The sequence below is a fragment of the Peromyscus maniculatus genome, chromosome 1 (assembly GCF_049852395.1).
Source record: "Peromyscus maniculatus bairdii isolate BWxNUB_F1_BW_parent chromosome 1, HU_Pman_BW_mat_3.1, whole genome shotgun sequence".
Taxonomy (NCBI): Eukaryota; Metazoa; Chordata; class Mammalia; order Rodentia; family Cricetidae; genus Peromyscus; species Peromyscus maniculatus.
Window position 1 is genome coordinate 35,044,283 of NC_134852.1, and position 16,312 is coordinate 35,060,594.

At 51.6% G+C, this 16,312-nt stretch overlaps 1 protein-coding gene across 2 annotated transcripts in view; it reads right to left on the reverse strand.

The window, feature by feature from the left end:
- Positions 1–16,312, reverse strand: part of Ltbp4 (latent transforming growth factor beta binding protein 4) — a 29,284-nt gene that overhangs the window by 7,666 nt on the left and 5,306 nt on the right. For both annotated transcript variants that reach the window (XM_076574626.1, XM_076574632.1), the window contains exons 7-22: positions 15,839–16,003; positions 15,248–15,397; positions 14,946–15,134; positions 14,405–14,536; positions 14,187–14,312; positions 13,356–13,481; positions 12,617–12,859; positions 11,577–11,702; positions 11,372–11,491; positions 10,414–10,542; positions 10,123–10,248; positions 9,640–9,762; positions 9,383–9,514; positions 6,908–7,039; positions 6,694–6,819; positions 2,573–2,719 (exon numbers count right to left, since the gene is read on the reverse strand). In XM_076574626.1, coding sequence (XP_076430741.1) covers positions 2,573–2,719; positions 6,694–6,819; positions 6,908–7,039; positions 9,383–9,514; positions 9,640–9,762; positions 10,123–10,248; positions 10,414–10,542; positions 11,372–11,491; positions 11,577–11,702; positions 12,617–12,859; positions 13,356–13,481; positions 14,187–14,312; positions 14,405–14,536; positions 14,946–15,134; positions 15,248–15,397; positions 15,839–16,003 — 2,292 coding nt within the window. The remainder of the gene's footprint in view (positions 1–2,572; positions 2,720–6,693; positions 6,820–6,907; positions 7,040–9,382; positions 9,515–9,639; positions 9,763–10,122; positions 10,249–10,413; positions 10,543–11,371; positions 11,492–11,576; positions 11,703–12,616; positions 12,860–13,355; positions 13,482–14,186; positions 14,313–14,404; positions 14,537–14,945; positions 15,135–15,247; positions 15,398–15,838; positions 16,004–16,312) is intronic.

Below are 16,312 nucleotides of genomic sequence, written 5' to 3' on the forward strand. Positions count from 1 at the left end.
CTCGCTGTCCCCCGTCACTTCTGTGTTCTTTGCTTCACAACCTCCCCCTTTCCAGGTGACCCCTCAGCTGTAGCACAGGTGGGGGGAACCTGTGCTTTCCAGGTGCTTCTCTGGGTCTCCACACCCAGCTGCTCCCGGACTGGATCCAACGCGTTCCCCCACCGGCAGCCTCACAGCCCGTCCACATGGCTCTCGGATGTTTCTCCCATCACTGTGTCTCCCATCACTGTGTCTCCCTACTCGGGGCCCCTGTTCCAGTCCAGCCCTGACCTCTCCTGCTCCGACCTTTCCACTCTTCAGCACTCACATACAGCACCCCAGGGAGATTTCAATCTCTTTCTTGGTTGAAACTGGTCCATGGTGCTGTATGCCCTGAGGAAAAGCAACTGCCCAGAACATTGGTGAGTACACCTTCTGGGTATGTCTTTTAGCTCAGCGGTAGAGCGCTTGCCTAGCAAGTGCAAGGTCTGGGTTTGGTCCTCAGCTCCAGAAAAAAAAGAAAGAAAGAAGGAAGGAAGGAAGGAAGGAAGGAAGGAAGGAAGGAAGGAAGGAAGGAAGGAAGGAAGGAAGGAAGGAAGGAAGGAAGGGCTTCCAGAAGACCCATGGCAGTCTCCCGTGGGCTAGGGTCCTGGACTGAATAAAAAGGGGGAAAAAGCCAGCTGAACCTCGAGTTGCCCCTTCTCTGCTTCCAGATCCTCACGCAGTGAGCAAGAAGATTCACACTCCTGCCTCCATGTGTCCCCCACAGATGGACTACACTATCAAATCATGAGGTAGGACAAACCCCTCCTCCCTTCCATAGTTTGTCAGGTCACAGCTACACAGTACCCCCCCCCCTTCAGCTCCTTATTTCTGTTCACCCCACTTAACTCAGACACTGACTCCTTCAGAAGCCTCTTCTCAGGCTGGCCTGGGTCTCTCCTTTTCCCTATAGCTTCCTTTGCTCTTCCATCCCAGCCAGCTAGGGATATCCTTATCTCTTCACTGGACTGAACACGGGGCTGTATGCATACCAGGCAAGATCTTTACTGCTGAGCCACACCCCAGCCCCTCACTGGGGGATTCTAGGCAGGGGCTCTACCACTGAGCCACACCCCAGCCCCTCACTGGGGGATTCTAGGCAGGGGCTCTACCATGAGCCACAAACCCAGCCCCTCACTGGGGGATTCTAGGCAGGGGTTCTACTACTGAGCCACATCCCCAGCCCTTCAGTGGGGGAGTCTAGGTAATTTTTCCACTGCTGAGCCAAACCTCAGCCTTTCACTAGTGGGATATAGGCAAGACTCTGCCACTGAACTATATATAGTTATTATATATATAGTTGAATATATATATTTATAGTTATATAGTTATATATATATATAGTTGAATATATAGTTATATATATAGTTGAATATACCTATCCAACTTTTACTTTTTATCTGAGACAAGGAAGGCCTCACTAAGTTGCCCAGGTTGTAATAAACTCACTTTGTAGCCTCGAACTTTCAGTCCCACCTCATCTTGTGGAATAGCCACAGGCCTTACGGCACCCGGCTCAGCTCTCTGTTGGAGACCACCAGGACAGAGATAAAGCCTCTCCACTTACTACTGTGGTCCCAATGAGCACCAAGCATGCTGAGTGGCCTATGTATACACGCTGGAAGAAGGGATCGAACAGAGTTGAGCCACGATCTCATTCTCTTGACTAAGTCTAATATCACGCCAAAGGCTGGAGCCTGCAGCTCAGCGCGGAGCTATCGCTCACTTGCCTGTTGGTCACATCACCCCGCTCGTTCTAAGCGGGTTGCAGACTTGTTTATTTAAAGCGATAGCATTTAGGATTGAAGCGGGGCTCAGCTGGTGGAGTGCTTGCCCAGCATGCACAAAGGCCAGGGTTTGAGTCTCAGCACCACATAAGCCAGGCGTGGGGGCACGTTCCCAGCACTTAGATAGTAAAGGCAGGAGGATCAGATGTTCGAAGTCATCTCAGCTACACAGAATTGGTGGCCAGCCTGAGCTACATGAGACCCTACCTGGAAAAAAAAAATTGAGCTTTCCAAATGACTCACTGGGTAAAGGTGCTTGTCATGGACGTCTACCAATCTGAGTTCAATCCCAGGGACCCACGTAAAGGTGGAAGGAGAGAACCATCCTCACAAAGTCGTCCTCTGACCTCCACACGCACGTCATGGGACATAACCACGTCAATGTGCATGTACCCATCACATCATACACAAGAATCAAACTTTAACAAATCAACTAAAGGCTGAATACATGGCTCTTCTGGAGGAATTAGTAATGTCCCCAGCACCCACGTGGCCTTCTAGGGCACTCACACACACATGCATGTATATTCCCACTCTCCACACACACATAAATAAAAAATAAACCTTATAGAACCCCTTTAAAAAACTGAAATAAATAATTAAAACCTTCAAAGGAACAGACAAAAAAATAAAGTGATAGCATTTGACTGGTGAAAGATATCAACACACACACACACACACACACACACACACACACATGGCTGAGCCACATAATTTTCCCACAGGACCAGCAGGCATTTGTTATGTAGACACAAGAGTCTTACCGGCAGAAGTCCGTGGAGGAACACAGCGTCCCGTCATGGGGTCAAACTCCTCAGGGCTGGTGGGGCAGACACACAGGAAGGAACCTTCGACATTTTCACACAGTGCAGAGCCACACACACCCTGTAGTGTCTCACACTCGTTCACATCTGTGAGCAGGAAATAGAGCAAGATTTCAGGTATAATAGATGGGGTGGAAGAGATGGCCCAGCAATGAAGAGCACTGGCTGCTCTTGCGGAGGACCTGGGCTCAGTTTCCAGCACCCACAAGGTGGCTCACAACTGTCTGTAAATCCAGTTCCAGGGATCTGATGCCCTCTTCTGGCTTCTACAGGCATGGCATGCATGTGGTGCAGATAAATACTATAAACATAAAATAAAAAGAATATTCAAATATAACTGATAACCATCAGTCTCTATATAGCTATAGGCTTTTGAGGTAGGATCTCACTGTGTAGCTCTGGCCTTAAACTTGTGGCAATCCTCCTGCCTCTGCCTGAGTAACAGGATTATATATGTATGAGCCAACACTGCCAGAATTTTGTTGTCCTTGTTTCATAAAAACCAAAACCAAAACCAAAAAAACCAGTCAGGTGGTGGTGGCACACGCCTTTAATTCTAGCATTCAGGAGGCAGAGGCAGGTGGATCTCTGTGAGTCCGAGGCCAGCCTGGTCTATAGAGTTCCAGGGCAACACAGAGAAACACTGTCTTGAAAACAAACAAACAAACAAACAAAAGCATAACAAAAAATGCAAAAACCAACAACAAAAACCAATTTTACACTTTAACCCAGCATAGTTTGGAACTCCCTGTATAGGCCAGGCTGCCCCTAGCCTTGTGGTAATCCTACTTGTCTCTTAGGAGCCTGGCATTAGAAACATGCATCACTACACCTGGTTCACAGTGTAAATTTAAAAAAAAAAAAAATGTGTGTGTGTGTGTGTGTGTGTGTGTGTGTGTTTGCATATGTCTGTATGTGTGCCATGTGCATGATTCCAGTGGAGACCAGGAGAAGGTATTGGATCCCTGGGAACTGGATTCTAGATGATTGTGAGCTACCATTTGAGTCCTGAGAATTGAACCCCAGTCCTCTGAAAGACCAGAAAGTGCTCTTAACTGCTGAACCAACTCTCCATCCGCTGGAGTGGACATTTTTTTTTAACAGCCTATTGTCTACTTTCCCTCTGGTTAGAAGCCCTACTTTCCCTTGGGAATTCTCTGAGCTTCCAAGTCCATCCCATGCATCCCGAGTACAGCCAAGTCTCCACTGGGGCAGAACCAATCAGGTTACTGCGATTCTCCGGGTCAGAGGCAGGCAGTGACCTCTTCATGCCAATCACAGCCAATCTCAGACTTTCTGGGTCACCTCCTTAGCTCTGCAGCTGCCAGGCTGAGGCTGTCAGCCCAGACAGAGCTAGGGCCACCTGCCACTGCCTGCAAACAAACCCAGCAGACGGAGACAGGCCACTTTCCTGCAGTTCTTGGCTCCGGTTACATCTCACTCACAGACTTTGCCATTTCAATCCCTCCCTCTCTTCTCAGCTGTTTTTTATTTTATTTTATGTTTTGCATGTCTGCCATGCACATACACACATGCAGTATGTATGTGCACCAGCTGAGCGCCTGGTGCCCTCAGACATCAGAAAGGGGCAGCAGATCTTCTGGAATTGGAGTTTCAGTTGTGAGTCACTGCGTGGGTGCTGGGAACTGAACCTGATTCTTTGCAAGAGCAGCAAGTGGATAATCCCAGCACTCAGGAGGCAGAGGCAGGTGAAACTCTGAGTTCAAGCCCAGCCTGGTCTACAGAATGAGTTCCAGGACAGCCAGGGCTGTCCTGTCTCGAAAATAAGTTAATTAATTAAATAAAAAGTATGTATTTGGCTGGGCATGGTGGCACAGGTCTTTAGTCCCAGCACTCGTGAGGCTGAGTATGAAGCTAGCCTGATCCACATAGTGAGTTTCAGGCCACACATGAGTTGGGGCAGGAGAGGTGGCTCAGCATTTAAGAGCACTTGTTCTTGCAGAAGACCCAGGTTCATTCCCAGCACCCACCTGGCAGCTCACAACTGCTCATAACTCCATTTCCAGGGGATCTGACACCCCTTCCTCCAAGGGTACCAGGCACGCATGTGCTACACAGACATACATTCAATCAAAATACACACACACAGTTAGTGAAGTAGCGCAGTGGTTAGTGCTTAACTAGCATATGGAGGGCCCCAGATTCCACCCCCACCACTGTAAGAAAAGAGAGATAAAGAAAACAAGTAAAGCCACTGAGAATTGTTAGTTCAAGGCCAGTCTGGGCTGCATAGTAAGGCCCTGTCTCATCCCTCATCCCCCCAACCAAAAAGAAAAAATAATAAAGTCTATGTTTGCATTTGTGAAAACATAAAGAATACACAACTCAATCGCATGCACTGCGCTGTATATATATATATATATATATATATATATATATATATATATATATATATATATTGGATCCCTAGGGCCCGTGAGATGGCTCAGAAGGTAAGGTAAATGCTCTCACTTGCTGCCAAGCCTATGACCCAAGTATATCCCCAGGGCCCACATGGTGGAAGGAAATAACAAACTCATACAGGTTGTCCCCTGCCCTCCACACGCATTGGGCCTCATATGAAATGTCTGTAAAGACATAATGAACTCCAATTAATGATGTGCAGAGTGAAGACTGGCTCATGACTATAATTCCAACACCCAGGAGACAAATGCAGAAGGATCGGCAAGCTGAAGGCCAACCTGTTCTACATAGTGAGTTCAGGGCCGGCCAAGGCTAGAGTGATATTCTTTTCTCAAAAACAATCTCTCAAAAACCCCCACCAACCTGTCCAAACACCTATAGATGGATATATGAAGGAGCCAGTATACTAAGATAATATTGATGGCAGTAATAATGACAGAATCCACATGGTGGACATGCCGGGAGCAGCCTATAATTTTCTCTATTTGCTGTGTGTAGAAATTTCCTGTCCGATCTGGTGGCTCAGAGCTGTAATCCTAGCTACTAGGGAGGTTGAGGCAGGCAGGGGTTTCACAAATCCAAGGCTTGCCTTAGCTGCAGGGTGATTTCAAGGCCAGCCTTGGCAATTCAAGGCCAGCCTTTTTCTAAATAAAGTGTAAAAATTGGGCTGGAGCCTGATGTGATAGCACACAACTGTTATCTCAGCCCTTCAGAGAGGAGGCAGGAGGATGCCAAATTGGTGGCCATTCTCGTCTATACAGTGAGTTCACAGCATGAAACCTTTTCCCCCCGAGAAAAACAAAAACAAACAAAATGCCACAAGTATTTGGGATGTAATTTCATTGAGAGAAAAAAAAAATTAACGTACACACAAAACTTGAGGGGTTGGAGAGAGAGATGGCTGAGACCACGGGCTGCTCCTGCAGATGACCCAGCGTTCAATTCCCAGCACCCCCATGTGGCTCACAACCATCTGTAACTCCAGTTCCAGGGCATCCAGTGCCCTCTTCTTACCTTTGTGGGCACCAGTCACAAATGTGGTGCACATAAATACATGTAGGAAAAACATAAAATAAAATGAATAAATCCTCCCGCAAACAAACAAAAAACTAATTAAGTAAGGCTTCTGTCACTTGAATCTTTTTGTTTGGAGACAGGGTCATACCCTATTACCCAGGCTAGGCTGAAACTTGCTATTTAGCTCAGGCTGGCCTCGAACTCACAGCAATCCTCTTGTTTCTTTCTTTCTTTCTTTCTTTCTTTCTTTCTTTCTTTCTTTCTTTCTTTTTCTTTTTTTTTTTTTTTTTTTTTGGTTTTTCGAGACAGGGTTTCTTTGTGTAGCTTTGTGCCTTTCCTGGAACTCACTTGGTAGCCCAGGCTGGCCTTGAACTCACAGAGATCCGCCTGGCTCTGCCTCCCGAGTGCTGGGATTAAAGGCGTGCGCCACCACCGCCCGGCCTGCAATCCTCTTGTTTCTACCTCCCAAATGATAACATTACAGAAGTTAGCCCCCAAGCTTGGCACGCAGGAGAGTTTTAACTGGTACGTCTCAGACCTTAGATTCCCGGAACTAATTCTGCAACTCTAGAGTTCATATTTCTCCCTCTCTGGTCTCACCCACCCCTGCAGTCCCTTACCCACGCAGTGACGTCCGTCCCGTGCGCCTTCATAGCCTTGGTCACAGACGCACTGGAAGGAGCCAGGTAGGTTCTGGCACACGGCGTGGGCACCGCAAAAGGACCGGTTCCGGCACTCATCCACATCTGTAAGCACCAGCCGGCCATTTCAATAAGGCCATGTCTACACCTTGAATCCCCTCCACATCCCAGCTACTACCCCATGGACACCCACCCTGGCACCCGCCCCCTGGCGTGGGCTGATAGCCAGGGTCGCAGGCTGGCGTGCAGCGGTAGGAACCAGGGGTGTTCTCACAGCGCTGCGCTCCACAAATTGCAGAGCCGTATTCTTGGCACTCATCCACATCTGCAAGAGAGTAAAGGAGGGGCAGAGGAAGGGAGCCAAACGCCTGAAAGGGGGGGGGGGGGGCGGTTGTTCCTATGGCCGCTTCCAGCCGCTGAGATTGAGAGGTCCGTGAGCCCGGTGTTCCATGAGTCTGGTAGCTCTTGCTGCGTTTCTGAAACAGCTCGAACAGGGCCCCACCTCAGGGCCTTTGCTCCACGCTGTTTTCTCTGCCAGGTATGTCCCCACAGCTATGTGCACGGCCCCCTGCCCCTCATTTCAGTGACATCTCAAAGTCAAGCCTCCCTTCCCCCACTGTCCGGTCACACCTGCCGTTTTTCTTCTCCCCCCTCCCCCGCGCTCCTTTTTGTTGAGAATTTCACATGAGTACTGTATTTACATCATTTCCATCAATTCTTCTCACTGATCCAATCAATTCCCTGTCCTCCCCACTCCTGACTCCCTTTCAAATCCATGACCTCTACTTCCTTCCTTCCTTCCTTTTTTTTTTTTTTTTAAATGGGACAGGGTCTCACTAAGGATCTCTGACTGTCCAGGAACTCACTATGAGGACTGAGATGGCCTTGAACTTACAAAGATCTGCCTGCCTCTGCCTCCCAAGTGTTGGGACTAAAGCCATACACCATCATGCCTGGCTTGTTTTTATTCAGTTTAAAATTTTGTTTTGTTTTAGAGACAAGGTCTTGTGTAAAGCAAGTTGGCCTTGAATTCCATGCAGCCAAGGAACAGAGTAAACTCCTCAGGCCTCCACCTTCCAATTACTGGGATTGTAGGATCAGATGCAGTCATACCTATTTATTCTCCCTTTTAAAGCTAGCATTGTTTTTTACTTAGGGTCTCGTGTAGCTTAGGCTGGCCTCAGACTTGCCAAGGATAACCCTGAACTTCTAATCCTCCAACCTCCACCTTCCAAATTCTGGGATCACAGCACTGGGTTTCTGCATTTATCCAGTGTCTGTCTGTCTTGCATTTGAGGCAAGCACCCTATCAGCCGAGGAGCATTCTCAGTCTCATAGTCTCTTTCTGGAATTTTTTTTCAAGACAGGGTTTCTCTGTGCAGTGCTGGCTGTCTTGGAACTCTCTTTATAGATGAGGTTGGTCTCGAACTCCCAAAGATCTGCCTGTCTCTGCCTCCCAAGTACTGGGATTAAACACATGCGCCACCATGCCCTGTTCATAGCCTCTTTTATTCTTTCTTCTTCTTTTTTTTTAATTTATTTTTATTTCATATGACTGGTGTTTTGCCTGTGCGTATGTCTGTGTGAAGGTGTCAGATCCTCTAGAACTGGGGTTACAGGCAGTTGTGAGCTGCTACGTAGGTGCTGGGAATTGAACCAGGGTCCTCTGGAAGAGAAGCCAGTGCTCTTAACTGCTGAGCCACAAACGTAACTCCAGCTCCCATAGCCTCTTCCTTAAACCTGACTTGAAGCTGGGCATGGTAGCACATGCTTGCAATTCCAGCACTTGGGAGACAGAGCCAGGTGTTCTGGTGCATGGCTAAAACTCAAGTCCTAGGAAGGCTGAGGCAGGAGGATTGCTGCAAGTTGCAGGCAGATTGGATCCTACAATAGTGACTTTCAAGCTAGCCAGAGCTGCACACACCCACACCCATACACATGGTTGTCTCAAACCAAAAAACAAGTTGAAGGTCAGCATGGACCACACAGCAAGACACTGTCTGAACAAAACAACCTTGTCACTGTATCTATAAAATTATCAGTGTGCAGACAGGGACCATCCTGCAATGCAAACCCCACACCAATGAAGATTTGTGCCTGTCAAGGCATCAACAGCGCCTGTCATACAGAAAGGGCCTCAGAGTTGTCTGTGGGATGGTTCCTGACTTTATTTACATAGTTCCCCCCACATTAGCTCAGAGAGCAGGGGTTTTGTTTGGCTTGTCTCCTGCTGTGACCCCAATGTCTGGCGTCCAGCAAGTAGTTACTGAAATCTTTGGAATTAATAATTGAGATCTTAGGAAATTCAATTTGCATGAGCCAGAGGATTAGCCACTGGGGAGGGAAATGCAGCCCATAATAGTTTTATTTCATGGGTCACGGAAAATACTGATCCACACAGCACCCCTTCCCTCAAAAATATATTAGAGCAGCTCAGTAAGGGGAGGGGGTCTCGCTTGTCCTGATTCCTGATAAGAGAGCCCCCACCCCATAATTAAACACATGCACACAGCAGTGGCTAATGTCTACCAGAGAACAGCGAGCGAACAAAGGAAGTGTTGTCAGCCTCGGACCTCTCCTGGGTTTTTGAGGCAGGCTAGCTCTCCTCTAGTTCCCAGGGGAGCAGACTCCAATAACTTGTCACAGATTTGGGGGGAATCTGTCTTACCATCACAGGTGCCCTCAGGGCCAGGGTGGTAACCAGGGTCGCAGTCCCGCACACAGCGGTAGGAGCCCGGGGAATTTTCACAGCGCTGAGACCCGCACAGGGCAGGTCCCCGTTCACGACATTCGTCAATGTCTGAGGACAGAAGCCGGGGAGAGAGTCAAGAGGGAGAAGCAGAGAGGTGAGGGTAAAAGAGGAAGGGGTGGGAGAAGAGGCAGGAAGTCGGGAGAAGCAGGACGCAGCGCAGTGGAGCCTCTCACCAAGGCAGGAGGCGAGATCTGGGCCAGCCCGGTGTCCAGGAGGACAGACGCACTCGAAGGAGCCGTCAGTGTTGGTGCAGATGCCGCTCTGACAAAGGTCCTCCTCGCTGCACTCGTCCACGTCTGCAGGACAGGGCATCCGACACCCAGGGCCACACCCCTCCAATTCCCCCATCCCGAGCCTCCAAGCTCCAAAGCCTTAGGGGAAGGCCTCACCCAATCTGCTTTTCTCGCAAGCCCCGCCTCCGGTCTGAAGACCTTTCTAATCATCACTACCCAGCTGTCAGACTTCAACCTTTCCTGACACGTCCTACTTCTTCATGGTTGCCACCTCCAGGCCTCTGGAAGGTCCACCCCAGTGAGCCATGGAGATTCCCCCAAACTGGCCAAAAATTCAGTCCCCTTTCCACCCTGTTCCTCTTGTCCCTCGTTTTCCTGCTGTAAGCCAGCCCTTCCGTACTCAGATACAGCCTAGGGACTGACCCAGACAAGAAGCTCCGCGAGGTCCAGGCCGGTAGCCAGGGGCACAGGTACAGGCAAAGGAGCCATCAGTGTTGAGGCACTCTCCGTGGGGGAAGCAGTAGTCGCCTTCCAGACACTCATTTATGTCTAGGGCATACAAGTGTCGGTGTTGGACTGACCGTAATGTAACCCTACCACCCAAGTCGAAACCTTGAAGACTAAATTATTTTGAAAACCCCTTTCCTAATCGGTTTTACATCTCTAGTGGGCTTCGCCCAAGAACCCAGGCTTTACTCAGGAGAGCTATCTCACCCGCACAAGGCCCAGGTCGACCAGATGGCGCCCGGTAACCTGGAGCGCAGCTGCAGCGGAAGGAACCCTCAGTGTTGGTGCACTGGCCGTGGAGACCACACGGGGTGCCCGAACTGCATTCGTCCACATCTGTGGGAGCGGTTGGGGGGCTCAGAAGGGGTACACTAGAGCAAGGGTTGCTGGAAGTCAGGGGGAAGGGTCTTGGATGGAGGACGGAGGAGTGCCTCAGGATTAGACATTCTTGGATCTGGGTATCTGAGACTCCCTCCACCAGGACCCTGGAGTCAGGGAAAGGGACTCTAGATTAGCACTGGGGGTCAGAATTTAACTAAGGGAAGGAATGAATTGGGGCATTGTGAACTAGGATTATTGGAGAAGATTCTGCTAAATAAATGGGTCAACAAAGTAAGCTGGAGTCAGGGGTTACAGCCAGGGTCCAGAATCCTGCCTGATGTCAGGGGTGAGTCCAGGGTCAAGGATCATGTACCCAAATAAGTTCCAGGGAAGCAATTCTGAGAAGGGGGTATGGATGGAGAGTGAACCAGAATAAAATGGTCAGGATTGTAGGGGTTTGTTTTGTTTTGTTTTCCATTAGGATCGAATGGCACAGTCAAATTTAGGGTCATGGGCCACATTTAGGGCCAGGAGACAGTGAGGGTTCAGAAAATTATTATTGCTGAGAGTCAAGGTCAGGGGTTGTCAGCAAGGGTCGTGGTTAGCACCAAAATGACCCAGCCGAGTCACATCTTCCTAGGTTACAGTCACAGGGTCAAGAGTGTGGTCTGCAGGTGCACATGGAGTCAGAGTCAAACTTGGTTGCCATGATCCATGTAAAGGGGACTGAGGTCCAGGTCCCAAGTTATGGGTCAAGCCAGGGCCACAGACCAGGTCAAGGGTCAAAAATCTGAGGTTCGGGGCTAAAATCCAGGTCTCAGGTCCCAGCCGGGCCTGATCTCACCAGTACATCTGCCACGGTGCAGGTGGTGGCCAACAGGGCAAGCCCGGCATTGGAAGGAGCCCGGTGAGTTCACACACTCCTGCCCAGGACACGCCAGGTGGTTCTCACACTCGTCCACATCTGAGAAGCGGGGGAGAGAGGTCTTGAGGAAGTGGCCCCATGCCTCCTCACCCTTCCACACCCCTCCCTCCCTCCCCGGCCTCACCCTCGCACTCAGAGCCGGCAGCATTGGCTTGGAAGCCTGTAGGGCAGAGACACTGGAAGCTTCCTTCTGTGTTCTCACAACGGCCATAGGCGCAGGGCGAGGGGCTCCGGGCACACTCATCCACATCTGGGCAGGTGTGGAAGTCAGAGGCCAGTCAAGCTGAGGAAGAGGCCTGGGCTCCTCCCTACCGCCAGCAACACCTACCCCAACACTCCGGTTTTTATTTACCTGAGACAAGATCTCACACTGTAGCCCAGACCTGCCTTAACCTCACACGGGTCCTCCTGCCTCAGCCTCCTGAGCGCTGGGCTTGCAGACAGGAAGCACCGTGATGGCCAGCATTCTACCCTTGAACCAGCCTTTCACAGGGTGAGCGCAAGCCTGTCTGCTCCTTCCAGGAGCACAGAGTCAAACCCTGTCCACCCACTCAGTAGTCTTTCTAGCCGCTAGGAAGATGAAGGCATTGACTCTCCATGCCCCTGCCACAGCTGTCTCGGCTTTAAGGTCCCCACAATACAAAAATATCGTTCAAACCAGGGTGGCAAGATGGCTCAGCACAAAAGACACTTGCATCAGGTCTGTCAGCAGAGTTCGATCCCTGGGACCCACATGGTGGAGGGAGGTAACTGACTCCAGTAAGTTGCCCCCTGATCTCCACACTCCCACAGTGTCACAGGCCCACCCACCCTCTCACGCCCTCCCCCTTCATTAAATAAATAAATAAATGTGATTTTTTTAGACATTTAAATGGGAAAATCAAGCATTAATTATAGGTGGACAACCTTAATATCAGCACTCAGGAGGCAGAGGCAGGGGGGTCATGAGTTCAAGGCCACTACATGAGGAAGAACAGGAGCTCTCTCAGTGGGAAGAAGGGAAAGAAGAATTCAGCCAGATCTGCGCAGCTTTCTCAGTACCACCCTCACCTGACCTCTATCTCAGAGCGCATCCTAAGGCCTCTCTACTCCCCAGTAATGTCTCTCTCCACCCCCACAGCAAGCCATGCCGGGGTGCTGCGGGCCTGGGCTCAGCATCCTTACCTTGGCAGGGGGCCCCTGGTCCTCGGGAGCGGAAGCCAGCTGGGCAGGCACAGTGGAATGAGCCCGCAGTGTTGTCGCAGCGGCCTGGCCCACAGGGTGGAGGCTGCTGGGCACACTCGTCCACATCTTCTTCACACGTCGAGCCCCGGAAGCCAGCCGGGCAAACACAGCGGAAAGAGCCGGGCAGATTTTCGCAGGCCCCGCGGCCGCAGAGGCCTGGGCTCTGGGTGCATTCGTCCACATCTGCATGGAGCAAGCAAGCCCCCGGGTCTCCAGCGTGATTCATGTCCCCCCTCCACACACACACACCATGCTACACTCTGTCTGAGCTCTCTCACCTTGTCTTTCCACCCTCCCCTATTCCTCCTTCCTGTCTTCCAACATTCTGACTCTCCATCCTCCACCAATCCTAGCAGAATTGTGTGGTGAGTTAGTTCCTGGAACTCTGACTCGCTGGTCCCCACTAATTGAGCTACATTTGTCTTCCATAACTCAGCCACCTTTCCCAATTACTTACATCTCTATCCCTTCTCCATCCTCCATAATCCAGCCCTTCTGTTTTCCATCACTTGGCCTTTCTCTCCGATCCAGGTCACTACATTTGGTTCTCCAACCCTGGTCTGCGTCCCCAATCAGTAAGTCACTCTTTACCCCCTTGCTCAATTTCTCCAGCCTCATCGCTACATATGCACCCCTCACCTTACACCCTCTTTCTCTCGGTCCCCTCCCAGACCCTCACCCTGGCAGCTGGCTCCGTGCGGTGCTGCCTGGTATCCGGCGGGGCACACACATAGGAAACTGCCTGGCTTGTTCTCGCAGCGCCCGCGGTCACACGGCGGCGGCACGCGCTGGCACTCGTCCACATCTGTGGGCAGAACCCAGAGACTAGTATGGGGCAGACACACACAGTCCCTGAGTCCTGAGAGCTGTGAGGCCGAGGGGGCAGGACGGACAAGGAGGGGCGAAGCTAGTCTGGGGCGGAGCTAAGGAGGTAGGCGGAGCTAGAGTGGGTATGCTTTAAAGCGAAGGCGGAGCTCGATCCTGGAGGTTAGTACAAGCCCTGGTTAGGACCACTGCGGAAAGCAAGATAGTGGGAGGGGACAGATTTGGAGAGGACAGGAACTGGGAAAGGACAAGAACGGGAAAGAAATCTTTGTGGCCCAAAGGAAGAAAAGGAAGGCAGGGACAGAGAACGAACGGGCATTTTGGGGTGAGAGCTGGGGGTGGAATCGGGATCCGTAGTCAGGTTAACTGCAGAAATTGTAGAACTCAGACGGAGCCTGGAGGCGGGAGCTAGTCCAGGATACGGAGGGCGGAGCTAGTGAGAACAGAGCTTGGACAGGATTTGGACAAAAGCTGGGCCACAGGCACAGCAAGGGCCAGGTTAGATGCAGAGCAGGGATGGGGCCGAGCTGATCTTGGACCGGTGGCCAGGGCAGGACAGGGTGCTGTAATAGAGCTGGACCGGCGTGGGGAGGCGAAGGAGCAGCCGTGAGCTCTTCTGCAGTGAGAGCCGAGCAAAGACCCAAGAAGGGGTGGAGCCTGGGGCCCCGCCGGGCGGGATTCTCACCCAGGCACTCTGTAGCCCGCGGGCTCGCACGGAAGCCAGTGCCGCAAACGCAGCGAAAGCTGCCTGGTGTGTTCTCGCAGCGCCCAGGAGCACAGGGCATAGGCACGCGGCGACATTCATCTACGTCTGAGGGCACGAAGCAGCTAGTTACGTGGTGGCCAGGCAGAGGACTCTCCACCCCAGGCCCGGCTTCACTGAACCCCCTCTGCCTAGCTTACCTACGCAGCGAGTGCCCTGGGGGCTGAGCCGGAAACCTGGGTCGCACGCACAGGTGTAGCCACTGGGCCGGGGAACGCAGCGTCCAGGACCACAAACCTGGGGATTGCGCTGGCACACTCTGGAGGAAGGACCTGCGGGCGCCAGTCAGCCAGGTTCCCATAACTGAACTTCTTGTCCTTTCCACCCCAGAACAGAGCCCTTAGTTCCTTTAAAGTACCCGATGAGTGTCCCCTCAAGTGTAATCTTGGAGGATCATGTTGCCATTTACTCTGCGAGGGTCTCATCAGATCTGCCTGAACCCACCCACAATGACATTCACGTATCCCGTACTTCAGAGGTGTTTTCTTGAAACCTCTCACGATGCCCATTTTGTGGGATAAGAAATGGTCTCAGAATTGAACGGGCTCTGGTACCTGAGGGGGCCACTACCCAAACCTTCAGACTCTTCCCTCTCCTCATCCTTCCTCACACCTTCACCCTGAAGCCTTGTCACACAGAAGTCACAGTATTTTGGCTACCACCCTCAGATTCCTACAGCACCTGATTCAGGACTCTCTGGACCGGTCCACTCAGGGGTGCTGGGCAGGGGAAATTCAGGACCAGGTCGGGGTTCAGGCCGAGGCTGGGGTTCAGGCCGAGGCTGGGGTTCAGGCCGAGGCTGGGGTTCAGACCTTGGCCGAGATTCAGGCCGCGGCCGGGGTTCAGGCCTGGGCCGAGTGGGCAGAAAGCCTGGTAAAAGAAAGTATGAAGATCTAAATTTAGGCGTTCTTGCTTGCTCCTCCGCTCCGGGTCCTATGGACCTCGGGCAGCACCTGGAAAATGACATCTAGGATTCAGCTCACCTGTGGGTGGCCGAGCAGTGGCTGGTGGAGCACGTGGCTGAGTGAAGTCCACTCGAAGTGGATCCTGGCTCAGGGGTCTGGTGTTGTAGCGGAGGTCAGAGGCTGAATAGTGGTAACCAGGGCCAGCTGGGCAGATCTCCCGAAAACCCTCTGAGAACAAGACAAGGGAAGTCGGGAGAGGAGACAGATGAGATCTTGTGAGTCGTGAACAGGCCTTCTTGGCTGGGAACAAAGCTTGACCTGAGATAGTGTCAAGAGTCTGGCTTATATGCTGGATGGAGCAGTGTTCGGCTAAAAAACAAAATGTTCTGGAAGCCAATGGTAGAGCCATGAGCGTTTTCCTCATTTGGGATGGTGGCAGAGAGTTCTGGTCAGCCTAACTTTAAGGTTATGTGACCCAGGAGTGGGTGTGACTAAGGAGAGAGGTGAAGCCCAGGGTTGAGTCCAGGACTATGAAGTGGTCAGCAGTTGCGAGTGTGACCAGGGCACCTGCCAGGTTTGAAGGTGCTGAGCCTTAGAGACTTAGAGGCGGGGCCTGTACAGAGTCTGTGTGTGTCTGTTCGGGAGGGATGGGTCGAAAGACTAGCTCACCTGAACCATAGGGTGGGCAGAGCTGGCAGCCGCGGCCCCAAGCCTTGCCCACACGGCTACAGCAGCAGATTTGTTTGGTGATATTTCGGAGAATGGGCAGCGAGCATCCGCCATCATGGAGCACTCGGTAGCAGGGCCCCTTCGCCTCCGAGATCACGTGTTGGGCTGGGGGATGGGAGGAAATTCTTCAGGGCGGGTGAGGAGTTCAGCGGTTCTGGGAGGGGGGATAGGGAAATGGTCCCGGGGAAGATTCAGTGGGTGGGTGCAAGGGATGTCGAGGGAAGCCTGGGGGAGGGATCTGAAAGACAGCTCAGAGTGCCCAGAGCTTGAAGAAGGGCATAAATGAGAAGCTAAAATCAGAATCTGAAAGCTGTCTGGAGGCCAAGGGGTTGAGAGAATTTGGAGATATTAAAGGAACTCAAGATTCAGGGAGTCTGAGGGGTTTGGATGTAAAAGGTTTGAGGGCTGGAGGGG